Source organism: Anser cygnoides, chromosome 32, assembly GCF_040182565.1.
Source record: "Anser cygnoides isolate HZ-2024a breed goose chromosome 32, Taihu_goose_T2T_genome, whole genome shotgun sequence".
Taxonomy (NCBI): Eukaryota; Metazoa; Chordata; class Aves; order Anseriformes; family Anatidae; genus Anser; species Anser cygnoides.
In genome coordinates, this window is record NC_089904.1 from 3231014 (window position 1) to 3251614 (window position 20601).

General features: G+C 68.3%; 3 protein-coding genes across 5 annotated transcripts; all 3 read right to left on the reverse strand.

The window, feature by feature from the left end:
* Nucleotides 1-25: 25 nt before the first annotated feature.
* On the reverse strand, nt 26-8124 carry ZBTB39 (zinc finger and BTB domain containing 39). Its single transcript, XM_066985719.1, has 2 exons — nt 7976-8124; nt 26-6481 (listed from the first exon to the last, which is right to left on the reverse strand). Exon 2 carries the CDS (start codon nt 6376-6378, stop codon nt 4237-4239), a length of 2142 nt encoding a protein of 713 aa, XP_066841820.1. The 5' UTR covers nt 6379-6481; nt 7976-8124; the 3' UTR covers nt 26-4236.
* Nucleotides 8125-8358: 234 nt separating this feature from the next.
* TAC3 (tachykinin precursor 3) lies at nt 8359-11954 on the reverse strand. Of its 2 annotated transcripts, none has more exons than XM_066985740.1 (6): nt 10175-10908; nt 9381-9501; nt 9191-9299; nt 9042-9071; nt 8862-8915; nt 8359-8786 (listed from the first exon to the last, which is right to left on the reverse strand). In XM_066985740.1, exons 2-6 carry the CDS (start codon nt 9480-9482, stop codon nt 8734-8736), a joined length of 348 nt encoding a protein of 115 aa, XP_066841841.1. In that variant the 5' UTR covers nt 9483-9501; nt 10175-10908; the 3' UTR covers nt 8359-8733. The 2 variants fall into 2 exon arrangements, with proteins under 2 accessions (XP_066841841.1, XP_066841840.1); XM_066985739.1 differs by adding an exon at nt 11698-11954 and having other exon boundaries at nt 8371-8915; nt 10175-10313.
* Nucleotides 11955-12395: 441 nt separating this feature from the next.
* MYO1A (myosin IA) lies at nt 12396-20567 on the reverse strand. Of its 2 annotated transcripts, XM_066985716.1 has the most exons (29): nt 20421-20567; nt 19467-19610; nt 19204-19319; nt 18931-19025; nt 18731-18835; nt 18589-18635; nt 18419-18482; nt 18248-18346; nt 18056-18159; nt 17805-17952; nt 17536-17654; nt 17346-17432; nt 17205-17270; nt 16997-17101; nt 16653-16715; nt 16253-16453; nt 15813-16039; nt 15536-15736; nt 15353-15446; nt 15036-15185; nt 14766-14834; nt 14422-14508; nt 14081-14155; nt 13834-13968; nt 13638-13744; nt 13424-13556; nt 13199-13351; nt 12983-13110; nt 12396-12646 (listed from the first exon to the last, which is right to left on the reverse strand). In XM_066985716.1, exons 2-29 carry the CDS (start codon nt 19587-19589, stop codon nt 12523-12525), a joined length of 3225 nt encoding a protein of 1074 aa, XP_066841817.1. In that variant the 5' UTR covers nt 19590-19610; nt 20421-20567; the 3' UTR covers nt 12396-12522. The 2 variants fall into 2 exon arrangements, with proteins under 2 accessions (XP_066841817.1, XP_066841816.1); XM_066985715.1 differs by lacking the exon at nt 14422-14508.
* Between the last annotated feature and the right edge of the window lie 34 nt (nt 20568-20601).

Consider the following 20601-nt stretch of genomic DNA (forward strand, 5'->3'; position numbering starts at 1 on the left):
TACTACAGAAACAGGGCACAAGAGGTCAACATTTTTCATTTTATTATTCTAAATAAAAACCACACTTTGTGCTGAACAATGGAGTATAAAAGAACCCAATGTACAACGATTTTAGACATCTACTATTTGGGGGGAAAGTTTACAAAATATACAAAACTTTACAGCAAATAGATAGTAAACACTTAAATATCAGGAGGTCAGTACCTACTATTAACTTAACAAAAAGGTTAGACAGCAATTCAACTTTTTTTTTTTTTTTTTCCTTTCTTCCGCTTAATTATTTTGTTAAGAGACCCGGATCCTTCGAGAAAGGGGAGGACAAACCGGAACGGCGCGATGCATTGCGGGGGTCGGAGCAAGGCAGCTCCGAGCACCCTTCGCAGCGCCGCGGGGGCCGCTAGGGCCCCATCCCAGGCCTGGTGGGGCTGGCAGAGGGGCCGTGTGGGGCCGGGCCCGGTGTGGGGCCATGCCCGGTGTGGGGCCAGGCCTGGTGTGGGGCCGGGCCCGGTGTGGGGCCGGGGCCGGGCCCGGTGTGGGGCCAGGCCCGCTGTGGGGCCAGGCCCGCTGTGGGGCCAGGCCTGGTGTGGGGCCGGGCCCGCTGTGGGGCCAGGCCCGCTGTGGGGCCGGGCCTGGTGTGGGGCCGGGCCCGGTGTGGGGCCAGGCCCGCTGTGGGGCCGGGCCCGCTGTGGGGCCAGGCCCGCTGTGGGGCCGGGCCCGCTGTGGGGCCGGGCCCGCTGTGGGGCCGGGCCCGCTGTGGGGCCGGGCCCGCTGTGGGGCCAGGCCCGCTGTGGGGCCAGGCCCGCTGTGGGGCCAGGCCACGCAGCCCCCCGACCACAGGGGAGGAGAGCTCCCTCAGCCCCTCTCAGCCACGGCCCCGTCCCCACACTGCCTCCGCGAACGAGAGCTCGCCGCCAATCGCAGGCAGCTTCACGTGGGAATAATTCATGACCACACAGGGAAGAAACCAAGACAGAAACGTCAGGGACCTGAGCGCTCTCTCCCCACCCGCACACCAAAAGCAGCCGGCAGAAGACGGGGTGGGCTTTTGCTTTCCTGTCCCTGTGCTCAGAAGGGTGGGCTTGCTTTGCCCGCTACTGTTTCAGTGTAAAAGCTTCTCTTTTTGGTTTATGTGCACAAAAGGCTTTTGCTTCACAGCTTAGCTGGACACGGGGCTGCAGGCTGTTACCACGCACCAGTGCCCCGAGGCGTCCCGAAGCTCATTGAAGCTCCTGGGGCATTTCGGGAGGGTCTCGAGGCTTTGAAGACTCAGCGGTCTCAAGCCTCCCTCACATCCTTCATAACAACCTCCAAAGCAGACCACATGCCAGGGCCCCGTCCACCAGCACACCTCACCACCATCAGGACAACGGAGGCGACCCTGTGCCTCAACGAGCCCCCCGGTGACATGCTGCCGGCCCCCAACGCGGCTCCTGAGCTCTTCCCTTTGAGCCAGCAGGGTGGCCACGGCTCCTCGCTGCCGGGGGTCCCGCACCAAGGCTGCTGGCTGACCAGCAGCACCCCACAACCAGCACTCTGGAAGCGCAACTCTGGCTGACAGACACCCTCCCCACCTCCCGCACGAGCCACCTACCATCTCAGTACCTCTTTTCCTCTGTAAACATACTGCACGCACCAAAGTGCCAAGCGGACGAGTCCCGGTAGGCGTCTCCAGCAGGCAGTCAGCTGGCCCAAACCTGGCCAACACGACACGGACGGGGGAAAGGACGCGAACCCCTCCGCAGCCTCCACTTCCCTTTTTCCTCCCAAGTGAGGTCGGCTCCTCTGCCCCTGCCCCGTGCACACACCGAAGTGGGAGAAGGAGGGCGCGCCAGTGCTCCAGGTGGGGGAGCGGAGTTCCCCTGCAGCCCCTGGAGGGGACCAGGGGGGAGCAGGGGGATGTGGCCCGAAGGAGGCTGCAGCCCGCAGAGAGCCCACGTGGGATCGGTTCGGGAAGGACAGCATGCCGTGGGGGGGACCCTGCACGGAGCAGGGGAAGAGCGTGATGATGAAGGAGCGGTGGAGAGGAAGCATTGCAGGCTGACCGCAGCCCCTGTTCCCCTGCACTGCTTGGGAGAGGAGGTAGAAGAGGGTGGATGGGAGGAAGGTGTTTTTAGTCTGCTTTTAGTTCTCACTGCTCTACGGTTCTTAACTGGCAATAAATTAATCTTCCCCAAGCCAAGGCTGTTTTGCCCATAACGGCAAGTGGAGGGAGATCTCCCTGTCCTTATCTCAACCCACAAGTTTCGGTCTCCCCTCACCTTGTATTGCTACGTAGCTCGTTCCACAGGACTTGGATGGGACTAAAGGAAGAGTTGCTTTCGATGGGGAAGGCTGTACCAGGAGTAAAATGACCCAGCTGGGTGGCCTTTGTACCTCAAGAAACCGGTACGGGACAGGAGAGGATGGAGGCTGTCATCTCCTCGGATGCTACACGTTAATACTCACGAGGTGCTTTGCATCTTCCACGCGCTTTGCAGATGTGAGCCAGTAATCTTCAGCACACTCCAGGGAGGTAGGTCGGTACCACAAGTGTTACCACCCTCATTTTACAGATGAGGAAACTGAGGCAAAGAGGTGAAGTGACTTGCCCAAGGCCACAGTGGAGCGGGGGGAGCAATCCCCAGGAATTCCTAGCTCACGAACCACGCGTCCGGACCATGCTGGGCTGCGGGTTGCCCCTTCGAGCGGAGGGGGAAGCGGGGTGATCTCACAGGGTTTGCAAATCACTAGTTTTGTTTTGTAACAGCATATCTTTGCAGAAGCACAGGAGCCCAATTTACGACGACTGTGGCTTGAAAGCGCTTCCTGTTTGTGAGGTAGTATGAGTTACCTAAGGGCAGTTATAACTCACGCCGTGGTATTTGGAAAATATGTTCCTCTCCACCTCTGCCCCACAGCAGGATAGCATGGGAACGAGCCGGTCCCACCCTTCCTGGTGTAAACACTGCCGGCAGGGCCGGCCCGGCCCCGGGAGCCCACAGTGCAGCACACGCGGCTCCCAGCGGCTGCCCCGGCACACGCCGCGGTCACGGCGTCGCGACAGAAGGCGAACGAACTCACATCGGCACCAACACCGTCCTGCAGCGCTCGTCGGCGAGGAGACGCGTCCGGGATGCGGCAACCCACGGCGGCAGTGGTGGCAGCAGCAGGGGCCATGCCTCCGGCAGAGCTCCGTCCTTCCCGACGACACCGACGGAGAGATAAGGCCACGGTTTTGTCTTGTGCTCATGCGCCGGGATCACGCAGCCTCAGCAACGCTGCTCTCCTGCGGCTTCCAACACGACGCCCTGGGACGCGGCGAGCGCCACGTGCACAAGCGCGGAGGAGATGCCAGCACGCCCTCAGCAGCCGGCAAAAGCCGGGCCCGATGACGCCGCTGCAAAGCGCCTCCTAGGAAGCAGCCGATCCCTCAGCACGGAGCTGCTGCCCTGCCTCGCTCGGCCGTTCCTCCGCGGGACCTCCCTGCTCGCAGCACCCATCCCCTCCGAGCAGCCCCCTGCTCGGGCTGCTCCCCGCCACGAGGTGGCCGGCTCCTTCCTTTCCCTTTGTCCAAGAACGGGCTCTTTGAAGACGGCAGCAGCATCACGGGCACGGCAGCAACATGCCCAGGGCCCCCAGCCGCCCTCCATTGCCTGCCCCTGGCATCCCGCCTCACTGCCTGCTCATCTCCCCCGCAGCGGAGCCACGGTGGCAAGGCCGATCCTGTGACACAGACTCTCCTCACAATAGCAGCAGAACCCCAGTGATGCCTAGAACGAGTCTTTGTTTTCCTGTCTTTTTTTCCTTTTTCTTCAAGTCCAGCACCATCCTGCTCTAGCTCTGTCCCTCTCTACTGAGGTCAGGTGTCAAAATATCTTAGCAGCATCAGTTTGTGGGTAAGCTCAAACTGAGGGTTAGCCTAGTCAAGTGGGCTAAAAGGTTTAAAAATAAAATCTAGATTCAAAACCTAGTGAGAAATGCTAAAAACACAAAACTCATTGGCCTCTAACAGGATCAGAGGTAAGTAAACATGACGGACTTCTCCGAAACAGTGATGTAGCTTACGTGCTGTTGATTTGTACGATGCCAATCTAAAAAGACCTAGCAAGGCCAAAAATTAAAAAAATAATAATAATAAAAATAGAAAAAGAGGATTCCATCCACGACGCCTGACCATTAAATAAAATAAATGACGTTTCTCCACAGCTTCTGTCGCGAGCGTTTGCTCCTTTGCTGGCCCTGCCCTGCCTCACCCCATCAGCTGTCCGCATTTTTCTCCGCATCTTTGGAATGGATAATGTACATGAAAGTCTGCTCGATGGTGAAGTCCGGGGGGAGGCTGCCTTTGTGCACGCCTATGTGCTTGCTCATGAGGTTGAGCGTGGAGCTGTAGTGGCCGCACACGGTGCAGCGGTACATGAGGGCCCCTGAGTGCGTCCGCAGGTGGCACTTGATGGTGGAGCGGCCGCGGAAGAACTTGTGGCACACCTTGCACTGGTAGGGCTTCTCTCCGGTGTGAATCCTCCGGTGGTAGTTGAACTCGCTGGTGTGGGCGAACCTCTTCCCGCAGACCTTGCAGCTGTACTTACTGTTGCCCGGCTGGCTCTGCAGCGCCAGGTCTTCGCTCAGGAACTCCTCAGGCAGCTTCCTCTTCTGCAGGCCCTGCGGCTGGAGCCGGTCACCGAAGCTGGGTCGGATGTCCAGGCCGCTGCCGCACTTGTGCTGGCTGACGTGGTAGCGGTACGCCGCCTCCAGCTTGAAGCTCTGCCCGCAGAAGTGGCAGCGGAAAAGGGCGTCCTCCACGTTCTGGTGGACGGCCAGGTGCTTCTCCAGGAGGTGCCGGTCCACAAAGCTGTTGGCGCAAACGGAGCAGGAGAAGACCGAGATCCCCAAGTGAGACAGGGCGTGCCACATCAGGCTGCAGAGGCTCAGGTGCCTCTGATCGCATACGCCGCACGTCTGGCTTTTCAGGTTCACGTGGTCCAGGATGTGGTTGCGGACGGTGTGGAAGTCTTTGGCCAAAGGCTTCCCGCAGGCGGCGCACGCCAGCTCCGAGCCGGATCCTCCGCCAAACGCGCCGACCTTCCCCGGCAGCGGGTCGCTGGGGTGGACGATGACGTTGTTGTCGAACACCCCCTCTCTGCGGTGCAGGGTGAGCTGCCACTGGGTGAAGAACTTGGTCTCACACATGTCACAGGAGAAGAGGAAGATGCCGATGTGGGACAAAACGTGAGTGACCCTGGAGTTGCGGTCCTGGAAGTGGGTTTCGCAGACCTTGCAGTTCCCGGTCAGCAGGTCAACGTGATCCCTGGCGTGCTGGCGGATCAGCTGGATGTTGGGCTCCAGCACCTTCTTGCACACCTGGCAGGGCATGGCCTTGCTATCCCGGCTGTCGTTCTCAAAGGCCAGCTCTTCCTCGCTGTCGTCGCTCAGCTCAATGACTTCTTCCGACGGGCCCAGCTCCTCGCTGGCATCTTCGAAGTGCAGTTCGTCCTCGCCCAAATCTTCCAGCTGAAGCTCATCCATCTGCACAAAGCCCTGCTCTTTGGAGTGGTCGCTGTTGCTGGGACAGGAGTTGCTTCCCGTGGAGATGTCCAGGGACGCGTCGGTGGTGAAGAAGCCACCCTTGCTGTAGTCACCGTTGCTCTGGACTTTATACTGCTGGCAGGAGCTCGTGGTGGTTTGAACGACGATGTTCACGCTGCCCAGGCTGGGCTGGGCTGCCATGCTCGCGGCAGGAGCGAACTGCCCCGCATCTGGTTCCTGCTCCGTCTTGGGAGGCTGCTGCTGCTGCTGCATCAGGGCAAGGGCCTGGCTGCCTTCGCTCGCGTTATTCCTGTCGTCCTCCTTGTAGCTGCCCACTGCCTCCCCGTGCAGGATGTAACCGCGCTCGGGGCCGAAATGCTCCCCGCCGCTCCGGATTTCCCCCAGGGAATGGTTCTGCTCGGAGGAGGCGCTGCTCAGAGGACCCGACCGGCCCTCGCCCACGGCCAGGGAGGGCTGCTTGGAGATGGCCGAGCTCTCCAAGTCGGGGAAGGTCGAGTGGCAGGCCTGCAGCAGGTCCTCCATGCCCAGCCGCTCCGCCACCTCGTAAATGACGCCTACGTTGATCAGGTCTGTGAAGAGCTCCGAGGTGTACACGAAGCTGAGGATCTTCTCGAAGTTGGCCGGGGTGATGAAGTCCACGACGTAGGTCCGAGCGGCGTCCAGCCCCGTGTTCAGAAAGAGGTTCTGGAAGTAGCCTGCGGCGCAGGCCAGGACGGCCTTGTGCGCGGCAAAGGAGCGGGTGCCCACCAAAATGGTGACGTCGCACATGGTCTCGGAGAGCCTGCACTTGTTGAGTTCCTTCAGCAGGTTGTTGGGGTGGTTGGTGCTGTGCAGCTTGATCCTCATGCCCATCTTAGCAGCTGCTTGGGGGTCCCTGTCCTGCTCAGCTGCTTCTTCACGCCCTCATCAGCCGCAGGAGGTGCTTGGCATCCAGAAAGTGGCAGGGCAAGGGGCTCTGCGGGGAGTAAAACGTGAAAAACTTTAACAGCTTCACAGCCAGAGAGGTGTCGTGGCAGTCTTACCTCAAACACCCCCCCTCCTGACAAGCGACTGGGAACGAGCGCAGCTCCTTAGGTGGAGACGAACCGGAACCCCTCTCGTACCATGAAATAAAAGAGAAAAGCCGCCGGCTCTGCCAGCGACGCCCCGAAGCTCCTGCTGCGTCCTGGGCACCGCGCTTGGCTCTGCCGCCCACCGAGTGACGGGGGGGGGGGCTCACCTCCAGGCCTCTCCAGCACCGCTGCCTCGCAGACCCCTACCCCCAGACCCCCCGCCCGCCGCCCACCCTCGCTTCGGGTCTCCCCTGTGCCCACGTGGGCGCTTTGGTGGGGTCTCGCCCCCCCCCCCCCCACCGCAGCGCTGGGCCCCCTGTGGAGCACCTCCCGGCCCACCCTGCAGCCCCCCGGCCGGCCGCCCCCTCCTGCTCACGATCCCCCAGCCCACCCTCGGCACCCAGGGCACCGAAAGCCCCCGATGCGTGGGGACACGAAGGGGAACCAGCCGAAGCGCGTCTCAAAAGCCCAGTTCGCTGGGGGGGTCCCACGCCAGCACCCTGGCGCCAGCTTCCTTAGCACGGAAGAGGGGGGCGCAGGCCGGGGGGTGCTCGGCCAGGGTGCGCCCGCAGGCCTGCCCCTCGCCCCCTGCCCACCCTGGGGTGCTGGGGGGGGTCTGTGGGTGCACGGGGAGCTGAGGAAGGGTCCCCCCCACCCCGGGGTGCTGGGGGGGGGTCTGTGGGTGCAGGGGGAACCGAGGAAGGGTCCCCCCCACCCCGGGGTGCTGGGGGGGGTCTGTGGGTGCAGGGGGAGCTGAGGAAGGGTCCCCCCCACCCCGGGGTGCTGGGGGGGGGGGGGTCTGTGGGTGCAGGGGGAGCTGAGGAAGGGTCCCCCCCACCCCGGGGTGCTGGGGGGGGGTCTGTGGGTGCAGTGGGAACCAAGGAAGGGTCCCCCCCCCAAGTCCGGGGTGCTGGGGGGGGGCTAAGAGACCGGGCAATGCGGGGGGGAGTGGAGGGGAGGCGAGGGGAAGGGGGCACGGATCTACCACCGAGGGAATGAGCACCGGGGGTGGGGGGGGGGCACCGGCGGTGGGACACCGGAGGGGGGGGGCACCAACCAGCCCCGACAGGGACGTGGGAAGTGGCCACGCTGCCGCGATTTCTGCAGGGAAGGGCTCGGCGGGGGGGGGTAGGAGACCACCGGGGGGGGGGTGTCAGGGGGGAACCCGTGGGGGGGGCACCGAGGGGAACCACGGGGGGAGAGGGGGGGGTCAGAAAGGTGGGGAGGGGGGGGTCAGATAAGTGAGGGGGGGTGGAAAGGGAGGGGAGGTAACGGGAAGGGGGGGGGGGGGCGAGAGGAGCCGGGGACGGAGGGGGGCGGCGCGGCCCCGGGGGCTGGGGGTGTGTTGGGGGGGGGCGGCCCCGGGGGGGTTGGGGGGGGGTTGGGGGGCTCCTTACCCGCCCGGCGCCCCGCACCATCGCCGCTCGCTCACACAAAGGCGCCGCCCCGCCCTCCGCCGGCCGCCGCCGCGACGAGCGCCCGCGCCGGCCGCCACCGGAGCCGCCTTCCGCCGCCCGGCCCCCGCCGTCGGGGCCACAGCGCCGCCGCGGCCCGGAGGGGAACTGCGGGGGGGGGGGAGAACGGGGGGGGGGGGGCACGGGGCGGGCGGGGGAGCCGGGGGCGGCGGGGGGAACTGGGGGGGGCGACGACGAGGGGAGACGGGGCAGGCCGAGATGTGCGGCGGGGGGGTGTGGGGGGGGGGAGGTGTGTGTGGGGGGGTCGCTGTAGCCATGAGCAGCCCCCCCCCCCAACCCCCGTGCCTCCTCCCCGCCCCCCGTCCTCTCCGTCTCCTCGCCGTGTCCCCCCCGGGGCCGCCCCGAGCCCGTCGGGTCCCGTGGAGGCGCAGCGGAGGCACAGAGAGAGCCAGGGCGAGGGGCCGCTTGTTTGGGTGCAGGTGCCCGTACAGCGCGGACGGCAGCGCGGCCCCGTTCCCGTCCCCATCCCCGGTCCCGGCCCGCTCCCGTCCCCGGTCCCGGTCCCGGTCCCGGCCCCGGCCCCGACGGGCTCCCACGACGGCTCCGCAGTCGCTGCTCGCCTCCGGGCCCTGGTGGCCCCGCAGCCGCCGCCCGCTCCGAGGCGCCAGGACGCGGCCCCCGGAGCCCCCCCGCGATGCCCGGTGGGGGGGTCCCGGCGCCGCCGCCCCCCCGGTCCCTCCTCACGCCGCCCAGCGCTGGGACCCGACGGCCCTAGGGGCGTCCGGGGGGGTCCCTGGGGAGCAGGGCGGCTGCGGTCAGCCCCTCCGCTGCGGCTCCGCCGCCCCCCGGTCTTCCCCCGCCGCCCCACCGGGCTCCGCCGTCCGCTTCCCCATGAGCCCCACGAAGAAGTCGTGCATGTCCCCTGCCGAGAGAGCCCGGTGTCAGCGCCCACCGGGCCCGGCCCCGCTCCGGGCCCGCCCCGGGACCCCCCCCCTCGGCCGCCGCTGCAGGGCTGGCACCGTCCGGGAGCGGAGCGGAGCGGACTTACGCTTCTGGGGAGACGCCGGCGCCGGGGGACCTGCAAGAGACAAGCGGGAGGCTGAGCGCTGCCGTCGGGGCGGGGTCCGGGACCGGGACCGGGACCGGGACCGGGACCGGGTCCGGGACCGGGTCCGGGACCGCCCCCCCGGCTCTCACCGGCGTCCTCCTCCCGCAGCAGTTGCAGCAGGGCGCTGAAGGCGGCTCCGGGGCCGCCGCGGGCTCTCCAGGGCAGCACCGGGAGCAGCGGCTCGGGGCCGGGGCCGCTCTGCGGGGAAGCGGGGGGGTGAGCGCGGGGGGGGGGCCGCCCGGTGCCTCCCCGACGGCCGCCCCGACGGCTCGGCCCTACCTGGGAGCGGAGCGCGGGGCCCGGCGGCGGGGCGGCGGCGAAGCGGGCGAGGGCGAGCGGCAGGGCCAGGGCGAGCAGGGCGAGCACCGCGCGGCTCCGCATCCTCGCCGGGGCGGGCGACCTGCGGGAGGGGGTCAGCAGCGGCCGGGGTCGCCCCTCGCCCCCCGGACGGCGCGGACCGGGGCAAGGTTTTGGGAGGGGAAAAGAGCGGAACGAGAGATGGGGGCCCGGGGGCAGCCGGCGTTACTGGAGCGGTCGAGCAAACGCTCCCCAGCCCTTTCCAGCTGGGGGGGCTGCGGCACGGTGGGGGCATGGGGAAAAACTGGGGGGGGGGGACGGGACGCGGTGGGGGGCTGCAGTGCAGGAGATGTACTGCAGAGGTGCTGGGGGGGGGGGGAGAGCATGGCTGCACTGCAGAGCTGGGGGTCCCATGCCAAGACCCATGCCCATTGTGCCGGGTTTGTGCCGCCACGCGCCAGCTGGGGCAGTGGAAACGCGTGCAGGACGGAGCACGGACACGCAGAGGAGACAAGCACCCCCTCAGCCTTGCACACTCGCACGCGTTCACAGACACCCACACCAACACACACTCACCCTCCAACAGCCACAGCCCCCCAGGAAGGTCCCAGCCCCAGGCTTCCAGCGCCCCCCCCCCCAAGCCCTCCCCACCTTCCTTCACCCCTCTCTCCTCCCGGCCCAGCGCTTCCTGCAGCTTCCAGCTCCCTTTCGCCTTCCCCCAGCCCACGCTGGGCGAGGAGCGGAGGCAGCGGCCTCCCCGGGAGACCCCACGGTACCTGGCAGGGGGTGCGGGGACCTGCTCAGCCCTCAGCTGCAGTGCGGGCAGCGCGTCCCTCGCCTCTGGTGGCTGCGGAGCGGCAAGAAGCAGCGGGCAGCGGCCACAGGCTGTGCCGACGGCTCTCGGGCGCACTCAGCCTGGAGGTGAAGCACCCCAGCGCTAGCAGCCGTGCAGAGCTAAATAAGGGGCTCTGCCCGTGGCACGGCGTGGGTGGGTGAGAGGAGAGCCGCCAATGGGGGCCGCGGGGGGTGGCACCCCCACCCTGCAGCTCAACGCCCACGCAGGCACCGTGACACCCGTTACGCGCGCAGTCACACCGCGGCCCAAGCGCGCCCACGTGGGCTCGCCAGCTCCCCGCCACGTCGTGCCACCTCGGGGTACGGGGCCAGCACGCAGCCGGCGCCGTGCCCACGCAGCCCCCAGCCCTGCACACGTCATGCATGCGGTGGGACACGCAGCCGAAGATGCCACAGCCTGTTGGCACGTGTGCGTGCACACCGTGCGAGCCGGCCCCTGTCTCCAGCACGCTGCCCTGCTGCCAGAGCCGCCAGTGAGCACTTCGGCTGCGCAGGCAGGCTCTGGGAGGGCTCACGGCGCAGTGGGTCGTGGCTGAGCTGCTGGGATGCGCACGCAGGTGCGTGCACGCACTCCTGTGCACAAGCACGCAGGCTGCACGGCACGCACAGACGTGCACACGCACTCTCTCCCCGTGCAGCCCACCCGTGCCTCCTGTCCTGTCCTGGGGCTCTCCCCAGCTGCCCGGTCCTGGTCCTGCACTGTCCGTGAGTGGCATGCCCAGCTCCGGGGGTCCCAGCAGCCCTAGATCCAGCCTCATGTCCGGCCACATTCCCCCGAGCCCCTCTGTGACCAGGATGATGGGGGCTTGGCCCCTTGCAGCCCCTCCAAGCACGGCCCAGCTCAGCCTCCAGGCTCGATCCTGCTCCCCCCAGCACTGGAGGGAGCAGCCCCCCTCAACCAAACCCCCCCCAAAAGAAACCCACAGCTGAGCCAAGATGGAGAGGGCGATGGGGGGAAGCCGAGGGGATGGGAAAGACCAGAGGGAGCCCAGCTCTGGCACGAGCCGCAGACTCCAGCCTGCAACAGGCGGCTGCGGCAGCCCCACGGGAAGGGAGGCGGCAGCGGGAGCGCGGTGGCTCACGTGGCACCACAGCCCGGGGCAGGGCAGCATCTGCAGTGCCGGGGACGTTAATTAAATCGGAGCCTGGCCAGAGACGGCCTAATTAATTAATAACACCTACTTGTGTGGTGCCAAGCAGCCGCGAAAAGCAGCGGTGCCCCGGGCTTGTTTACGGCTCTGGCCCCTCTCCATGCACGGGGGGGTCCCTGCGCTGGGAGGTGGCACAGCCCCTCCGGGGCATGGGGAGCATGGCAAGCCCTCGGAGGCACCCCCCGTGCACACACGTGCCCCCCACATGTGCCCGCACTGCCCAAGTGCCCCGGCACGCGTGCCCGCACATGCAGCCCGTGCACAGCAGAGCGCACCGCTCGCTCCAGGCCCACCTGGGAGCTGCTGCTGCCGCCGCCGTGACAGGGAGTTGTCAGCTCTCGAAGTTAACGCGGGTGACGTGTGGGGACAGGAAAAAAAAAAATCCCTCTCCCGGAGCTTTGACGCGTGCAGGAGAGAAAAGGCAGTGAGGGGAAGGGGGGGCACGGAGCCGCACAGGGACCCTGCAGGCGCGGGGCTGCAGCAGGGACGTGCAGCGGCTCCTTGGCGTCCCCCTGCACTGCCCTGGCCGTGGTCTCGGTCCCCGAAGGTGGCTCCAGTGTGGTAGCAAGGGGGGGGGCTCTGCACTGACGGGGGGGGGTGCAACAGGGGGGTCCTGCAGCGGGGCGGGCTGACCGCAGGGGGGGTGGGAGACGGGGGGGGTGGGAGATGGGGGTGGTCAGCGCAGGCGGCAGGGACCTCACGCGCCAGCTGCCTGCAGCCGGCCCGAAATTGCGCCTGCAGCCGAGCGAGCCGCTTTCCCACTTAATGGGAAAAGTGGCCGCAATTTGGGGCCTTTCCAATCACCGCCGAGCCGAGCGCTCGCCGCAGTCAGGCGGCAGGAAAGGCGCTGGGCTGGGGGGGCTCCGTCCCTGGGCTGGGCTGTGCCCCCCCCCCCCGCCCAGCCCAGCACCGCGCTGCCGCATCCTGGGGCTCCCATGCCTGGGTCCCCCCCAGCGCTCCCGTGCCGCAAACAGGGCCACGTCCCCACGACACCGCCCGCGTGCAGACACCGAAAAAAAACCATTTAATGGGGTTGCGGTAGTTCTGCTGCTGGGCCCAGTGGGGCAGGGGCGAGGGGTGTGTGGGGGGGGTGCCTGGTGGGCGGGGGGGGGGGGCTCTCAGTGGACCAGGACCTCCATCTTGTGGCTGCCCCGCTTCTTGCAGACGGGGACGTCTTTGCTGCCCTTGGCCGACTCCACCACGGTGACGGCCACGTCGCCCTTCTGGAAGCGGGTGGAGAACCTGGGGGGGGGGGGGGGGGACACGAGGGGGCGGGGCTCAGGGGGTGCACACCCTGCCCCGCCCCTCCCCTCTTGCCCAATCAGCTGCCTCCGATCCTGCCCCACCCTGCCCCACCCGCCCAAGCCCCACCCACCCCATGTGCCCCACCCACCCAAGCCCCACCCACCCCACGTGCCCCACCCACCCAAGCCCCACCCACCCCATGTGCCCCACCCGCCCAAGCCCCACCCCCATGCGCCCCACCCACCTGCCCCACCCACCCAAGCCCCACCCACCCCACGTGCCCCACCCACCCAAGCCCCGCCCCTGCCGGCCCCGCCCCGGCCCCGCCCGTACTGGTCTGTGATGTGCAGCGCCAGGGCCTGGGAGGTGGCGGCCATCAGGGTCTGGTGCAGGCGCGTGACGAGCTCGATGAGGTGGCTGCTGACCAGCAGGAGGTCGCCCTTGGTCCCCGCCGCTGCGGTCTGCGGGGCGAGGGGTGGGGGGGGGTGTCAGTGCCGCCGGGACCCCCCCCCCCCTGCCCCCCCCGGCCCCCCCCCGGCAGCGCAGTACCTCCTTGAGGTGCAGGGCCAGCAAGCCGTCGGAGAAGCGGGTGACGGAGACGCCGCGGATGTCGCTCAGGCTGAGCACGGTCTTGGGCTGGGCGGCCTTGGGGTCGGCCAGCACCAGGTGCTCGGCGGTCAGCAGCAGCAGGCGCGGCACCGTCTGCGGGGGGCGGTGGTGAGTGCGGCACCGCAGCCCCCCCCCCGGCTTGGCGGGGACGGGGACGGGGCTCACCTTGCCGTTGGCTCTGTTCACCTTCATCACGGTTTCAGCCATCACCAGCTTGTCCTTGGCCACGGCGTGGAGCTTCTGGTACTTGGGGTTCTGCGTCAGCCCCAAGTACTCGCCCTGGAAGGGCTGCTGCAGGCTGGGGACAGGGGCCATCAGCCGGTGCCACCCCCGCGCCCCCCTCCCCAGCCCCGAGCCCCCCCCCCCGGCAAGGCGGCACCTCTTGCTGTAGAGCGTCTTCTTGTCCTTGAAGAGCTCGCTGGCGCAGAGCTTGGCCTGCAGCAGGGCTTTCCGCTGCGGTGTCAGCTGGTCCCGGTACTTCTTGCACTGCCAAGGGATGGGGACAATGCGGCGCCGCTGGCACGGGGGGACACGAGGACCACACGACCCCCCATCCCCATCCCCAGTGCCCCCACCTTCCAGTGGTAGAAGATGTTCTTCAGCTCCTGGTTCGCGCCCGCCAGGAACTTGTAGGGCGCCGGGGGCCAGGTGCGGTCCTGCACCGACATCGGCGGGAGGTTCTTCCGCAGCCCCACGAGGAACTTCTGCACCTGGGGAGGGGGAACGGCAGTGGGTCGGGAGGTCCCCAGGCCCAGCCCCACCGCTGGGGGGGGGGGGGGGGGCAGGAAGGCGCCGAGCCCCCTCTCCCCCTGCCCCGCTCACCAGCCGCCGGTAAATGAAGTTGGCCAGGCGCGTGCTGGCGCCGGAGCGGAAATATCGCCGGTACGTCCTGCGGACCTGTGGGGAGACGGCCGTCAGCACGGGCACTGGGACCTCACCACCGCATCCCCCCCCCCCCCATCCCACGGGTCCCTTTGGGACGAGCCTGCATGCCCCCCCCCCCTCCCCCCCCCCCCATTTTGGCCCTGCACGGACAGGACAGCCGCCCCAGCCCGACAGGGTGGGCCAGGGCAGACAGACAGACAGCCCTGGGTGCAGCGGATGGACAGCAGGACAGAGCAGCTCACGGGCACGCGGCCCCACGGCGGGGCTGGCCCCGTTACCTTGTACCCTTTCCAGTAAGCAGAAATGGTGCTGGCGGCCAGGTGGCGGTGGCGCTGGACCTTCAGCTCCCGGAGGAGCCTGCGAGACTGCAGCGGGAGAGTCAGAGCCCAAAGGAGCCCAGAGGTGGAGCGAGAAACACCAACACACATAGGGAGCGAGAGGGAGAGAAAGGCAGGAGAGGAGGAAGGAGAGATGGAGAGAGATGGGGTGAGCCCGGTTCCCCAGAGCATGGCAGAGCCGCGGAGCCCCCCCCACCCCCCCACCGCATGCCTCCTGCCCATGCTGGGAGAGCCACCGGCCCTGGAGCACAGCCCCAAGCGCCCGCAGGGTGCCCGGCCCTCACCTTCCAGCCCCGCGCGTACGCCTGGAGGAGCAGCGCCGACCGCTTCATCTGCTTGTACTTGTTCTTTTGCTGCAGGGGGGAGCGTGGGGGCAGCGGGGTGAGCAGGGGGGCTCTCACCTGGGGACCCTCTCCCAGTGCCCAGGCTGGGCTTCGCTTTCCAGGCTGGCTCCCGGGGGTGCAGAGCGCTCCCCCCCTGCCACATCACCCCTTCTTGGGACGAAGATGGGGAGGGTGCAGTGCAGCCAGGACCTCTGCCTATCCCCTCCTCACCGCATGGCCCCGGAACCAGGCGGAGATGATGATCTGGCTCTTGCGCATCAGCTGGTACTGGGTCCGGCACCGCCAGCCCCGAAACATCTTCTGGATGAGGGTGGCGAGCTCGCCTATGCGCTCCTGGCGCCGCTTCTCCAGGTCAAAGAGCTGCAGAGAGTGAGGGCGAGCTGCGGGGAGCCCCTGGGGGCTGCAACATCGCCCAGGAGCTCCCTCGATGTGCTCGGGGCTCACAGCAGGGCTCGAGGTCTGTGGGGCAGGCCCCCACCCTGCATCGGACCCTGCCCTGCGCTGGGTCCCCCCCTGCCTGGACTCACGGTGCGTGGCGAGCGGATGAAGATCTTGGTGTAGCCGTAGGCCAGCTCCTCGGGGGGGAACTTCAGCTCCGACAGCAGCACCTCGGTCCCCTCCCTGCACAACAGGGGCATGAGGCTGCTCAGACCCCTCCACTCCGCGGCCGTGGGGCTGTGGGATGCTCCCCTGGTCCGATGCCCCCGTACCTGTCGCCGCCCGCCCAGCGGGGCCAGGTCTTGGTGCCCAGCATCTTGTAGCGCTGCAGGAAGGGGCTGTAGAGCTGGCGGAAGGCGTAGCCCGCCCGCCGCACCCGCACGTTCTCCATCAGCCCCAGGTAGCGGATCTGTGCCAGCACCAGCTCCGGCGTGAAGAGCATCGCCGTTTTGGTGTCGTTGGGCTTGATGCACCTGGAGGAGGGTGGTGGTGGGCACAGGGGGGCTCCCGCCACGTGCCTGGTGTGCGGGGTCCCCCCAGGGCCGGTACCTGATGTAGTTGGGGTTCTTGGAGTAGAGGTTCTTCATCAGCGTCGCCACCGAGGTCTTGAACTGGGAGCCGGCAGTGGGGGGCAGCTTGAGGGAGACTTTCTGGGGGTCGCCCTCGGGGAAGAGGGAGCGCAGCAGCGTGTGCCGGGCGGCCCACATGGCCTGCGACAGGTCACGGAAGAGCAGGTCGTTGTTCTTCTCGATGAAGCCCGTCACGTTGTAGGTCACCTGGGTGCGGGAGCAGGGTCAGCACCCGGGGTCCCACCACCCCTGTGGGCGGGGGAGCGCTCAGGCGGGAGAGAGTGGGCAGCAGAGGGAGGCGCCGCAGCCCCTGCCCCAGCCCAGCCCTGCAGGCGTCTCCTGTGCAAAGCTGGGAAGAGGACCCGGGCGCCCCCGCTGCACCCAGGGACAGGGCCACGGGTGCCCGTGGGTGCTGCGGACCTTGCCGGCGTAGTGGTGGATGCGGAAGCAGCGCTGCGGCAGGCTGAGGTCCGTGACGTGCTTGGCATTCTGCGTCTCCTTGCTCTCGTAGTGCTTGTGGGTGGCGAAGAGCTGGTTCAGCTTGGTGACGAAGGTGTCCTCGTTCACCACGCCGGGCCGCAGGCACTCCTCGTCCAGCATGGCCAGGATCCCGCACTTGCTCTGCGCCGCGGTGGACAGCGTCAGCCCCAGCCCACGCTGCACCCAGCGCCCCAAAACACTGCCAGCACAGACCAGGGGCTCCATCGAACCACCCCAGCCCGGGTCCACTCCAGGCTCAGCCCCGGCTTGCACAGGGTACAAGGGAGGGGAGCTGGGACCCCGACCCGGACCCCCCGCACGTTGGTGGGAGGCAACTCACATTCTCGATCAGTTCACAGATAATGCCGTTGTCAAAAAACTCCACCGGCGTCCACTGGATGCCCTGGGAGCAGATGGGGGTCAGACACGCAGACCCCTGGACACGCACCGCGTGGATCCTGCCCCACAGACACCCCCAGCTGCTGTGGGGCAGGAACCGGATGCCCAGTTGTGGGGACAGGGATCCCGAATCCCTCCCTGCCTTCCTGCTATTGAATCGTCTCCCGGCAGGGAGCGGGGCGAGGAAGGAACGTGCTGCAGAGCCGTCTACGGCACTTCCCCATCCCCGTCCCACCGAGGCTCCTCAGGGCCACAGCCCGCCCGAGCGGCACGAGCCAGGGGTACCTCTCGGATGTATTCCTCCTGCTCCTCCTTCAGGGTCATCAGGATGAAGATCTGCTGCAGCTTCTCGTTGCAGTAGTTGATGATGAACTGCTCAAAGCCGTTGTCCTGCGAGAGAAGGGCCCCGAGTCGCAGGTCCGTGCTGGAGCCCCCAGCCCTGCCCTACGCCCCCCCAGCGGCAGGAGGGGCCCAGGTGGGTCCTGCCGCTCACCTGGAAGATCTCGAAGCCGTAGATGTCCAGGACACCCATCACCTTCCTCTGCTTGCCCGGCTTCACCTGGGAGATGGCGGGGTGCTGAGCCCTGGCTGGGCAGGGGAGGGGGCCCGAGGGGGGCTGGTGCCCAGCGCTCACCTGGATGCTGGTGTTGATGCGGTTCACCAGCCAGTCGAAGAGGCGGCTGTAGATGTTCTTGGCCAGCGCGTCCCGGCAGTAGTAGCCCTGGGGCGAGGGGAGCAGGGCTCGCAGCAGATCCCGGGGGGGCTGCCGGGGCACGAGCCCACAGCGGGGGGGGTGATGGGGCAGGGGGAGAGGTGCCGCTCACCTGGGAGACACTGAGGGCCGTGAGCACGGTCTCATCCCGTGCCTTCACGGTGCGGGAGCACAGCGCCTGCTCCAGCGTGCCGGGGTCCAGCTTGATCAGCTCGCAGATCTCGTGCAGCTCTGTGCGGGGCTGGGGCTGAGTGGGGGGGCCTGTCCCGTCCCGTCCCGTCCCGTCCCGTCCCGTCCCGTCCCATCCCATCCCATCCCATCCCGTCCCATCCCATCCCGTCCCATCCCATCCTGTCCCACCCCACCCACCCCAGGCCCTACCCCGTGGCTCGGCGATGCTGCAGGCCTCCATCCCGCTGGCCTGGTAGCAGCTGCTCAGCTCCACGTTGCCCAGCTTGAGCACCACGGCCGTCACTTCCAGCAGCGCCGTCACCTCGGCGGGCGAGAAGCCGATGACCGCCATGGCGTCCTGGGCACGGGCACGGGCAGCTCAGGGGATGGGGAGGGCCCCAGGGCATTTGGGGAGGGGGGGGGGTCACGGTTTCCCGGCCCCCATGCTCCCCCGATGGTACCTGCATGTCGCGGAAGTTGGCTGCGTCGTCCATGCCAGGCAGGCTGGAGCTCTCCCGGTTCAGGTAGCCGTAGTGCTGGGAGCCCTGGCGGAGCTTCAGCTGCTCTGGGGGGGCAGAGGGGGCTCAGCCACAGCCCCCCCAAGCCCCTGCCACCCCCCCCCAAGCCCCCCGTGCTGGGGGGCCCAGACCTACGGAGCAGCTGCGCCGAGCCGCCGGCCAGGAGCTGGTAGAAGATGTGGAAGTTCCTCTCGCCCTTGGTGTGCCGGACGATGCGGGATTTCTCCAGCAGGTCTGCAGGGAGGGGTGAGCGTCACCGTGGCACGGGGCCGGGACCCCGGGGGGGGGCAGTCAGTCCGTACTCACAGTTGCTGATGACCCCTCCCAGGGGCTCGCCCTTGAAGTCGAACTCCACGTCCATGTACTTGCCCTGAGGGACGGGGCTGGGATCAAGGCCAGGGACCCGGCAGGGAGCGGCAGCCCCGCTCCCGTGCCCCCAGCCCCGCTCCCCGCCACCCCCCTGCCAGGTCACTCACGAAGCGGGAGGAGTTGTCGTTGCGGATGGTTTTGGCGTTTCCGAAGGCTGCGGGGGGAGGACGGGGTAATGCAGCAGTGGTCGGGGGGGGCCGGGGAGGCTGAGCCGAGCCCCGGGATGCGCGCGGGGCGCGAGGCGCTTACCCTCCAGCACGGGGTTGGACTGCAGGAGCTGCTCCTTCACCTTGTCCACCTCCTCCCCTTTGCTGCACACGGCCGCCACGTAGGACATCACCAGCTTGCTGGCCTCTGCAGGCGAGGGGCCGTCGATACCAGGGCCGTGCTCGCCCGCCCCGCCGCCCCCCCGCAGCCCCGCAAGGCCCCGCGGGGGGCCCAGCCTCCACCTGTCTTGCCGGCGCCGCTTTCACCGGTGATGAGGATACACTGGTCCCGGTCCCGGTCCCGCAGGGAGCGGTAGGCATCGTCCGCGATGGCATAGCTGGGGGCAAGCAGGGGTCAGAAGGGGGCTGGAGGGGACCCAGGGGCCTTCGGGGGGGGCGAGAGCCCTGGCTCTGGCTGTAGGGACGCCCCGAGTCGACTCCCCCAGCCCCCGAAGCCTTGGGACCCCCGCGTGGGCGAAGCCCTTAGCGGGGCTGAGGAGGGTGCCCGGTGCTCACATGTGGGGCTTCACGGCGAAGAAGTTGCAGTTGTGGTACTCCTGCACCTTCTCGGGGGTGTAGATGGGCAGGGGCCGGTAGGGGTTCACCGAGATCACCACATCCCCGATGTACGTCTGCGGGCGAGCGGGACAGCGCGTGTGCACGCACGGCCGGGAGGACCCAGCCGGGATCCCGGCGCTCCCCTCCCACCCCAGTGCAGCCCCGTGCAGCCCCCACCCCGGCCCACAACCCAGCCCCCGTGTCCCCGTCCCGATGCCCACGTAGATGTCGCTGCGGCGGAAGCGCTCCTGCAGGGTGCGGAGCAGCGACTCCTCGGTGAGCGGGTCCAGCAGCACCAGGTCCCCGACGGCCTCAGCGTCCAGCAGCGTGGCGGCGGCTTCCATGGCCGGGCAGCTGCGGGGCACCTGGGGCAGAGCAGGTGGGGGCTGCGGACCCTTCCCCGAAACGCCTCCGGATCTCAGCAGCCCCGGCACCAGGTGCTCCTCGGTGGGGTTGGGGAAGTTCTTGGGGGGGGGGGGGTTCGCAGGACGCCCGGCTCCTGCCCACTGGTGCGGGGGAAGCGAGGAGCCCGGCCAGGAAGCCGGGACACCTGGGTCCTATTCTTGCGGCAGGGATGAATTCAGCCTCCGCTTCCTCTTTCCTGGCAGGGGGGAGCCGGGGGCGGGCGGGGGCCGGGCTGGGGGCTGGGGGCGCTCCGCACCCCGGGGCTCTGCCGACCCTGCTCCACCCAGCCCCGGGCTCCGCACCCCGGCGACCTTCAGCCCCGCTTCACCTTTCCCTTTCCAGGGCTGTAAACCCAGCCCCGCTGCCGGGGCCCGGGGAAAGTTCACCGGCGGCGAGGTGGGGAAGGGGCGAAGGGGGCGATGGAGCCCCCCCCGCCGGGAGCAGCCCCCCGGGAGGACGGGAGCGGCCGGGACGAGGCCCCGCAGCCTCCCCCCGGACTGGGCGCCGGGCACGGACCCCCCCGCGCTGCTGGCTGCGGGACCCCCGGGGCGAGAACCGGGCTTGTGGGGAGGGGGATTCGGATCAGAGCCTCCCCCCCCCACGCACCCCCTCCCGCAGCCCCGGGGCAGCCCCGCGGTGCCGGGTCCCGGGGCTTCCCCCCCGTGCCGGGGGTCCCTGGGGACGCGAAGCCCCCCGAGACGTGGGGTGGTGGCCGGGGTGCTGCCCCCCCAGCCCCATCCCCAGCGGCTGCAAAGGGGCCGGGGACTCACCTCCCGCTGGCAGGGCACCGGCTGCTGGAGCTGCCGAGCCGGGGCTGCTCCGGATCCCGGTGCTGGGGCTTGGCCCCGGCCGGCCCACGGGGGGGGCGGGGGCCCAGGGCCCTCCCCCCGGGCACGGAGCCCGGCCGAGGGCAGGGAAACTGAGGCACGCAGCACGCCAAAGCCGCCGGGC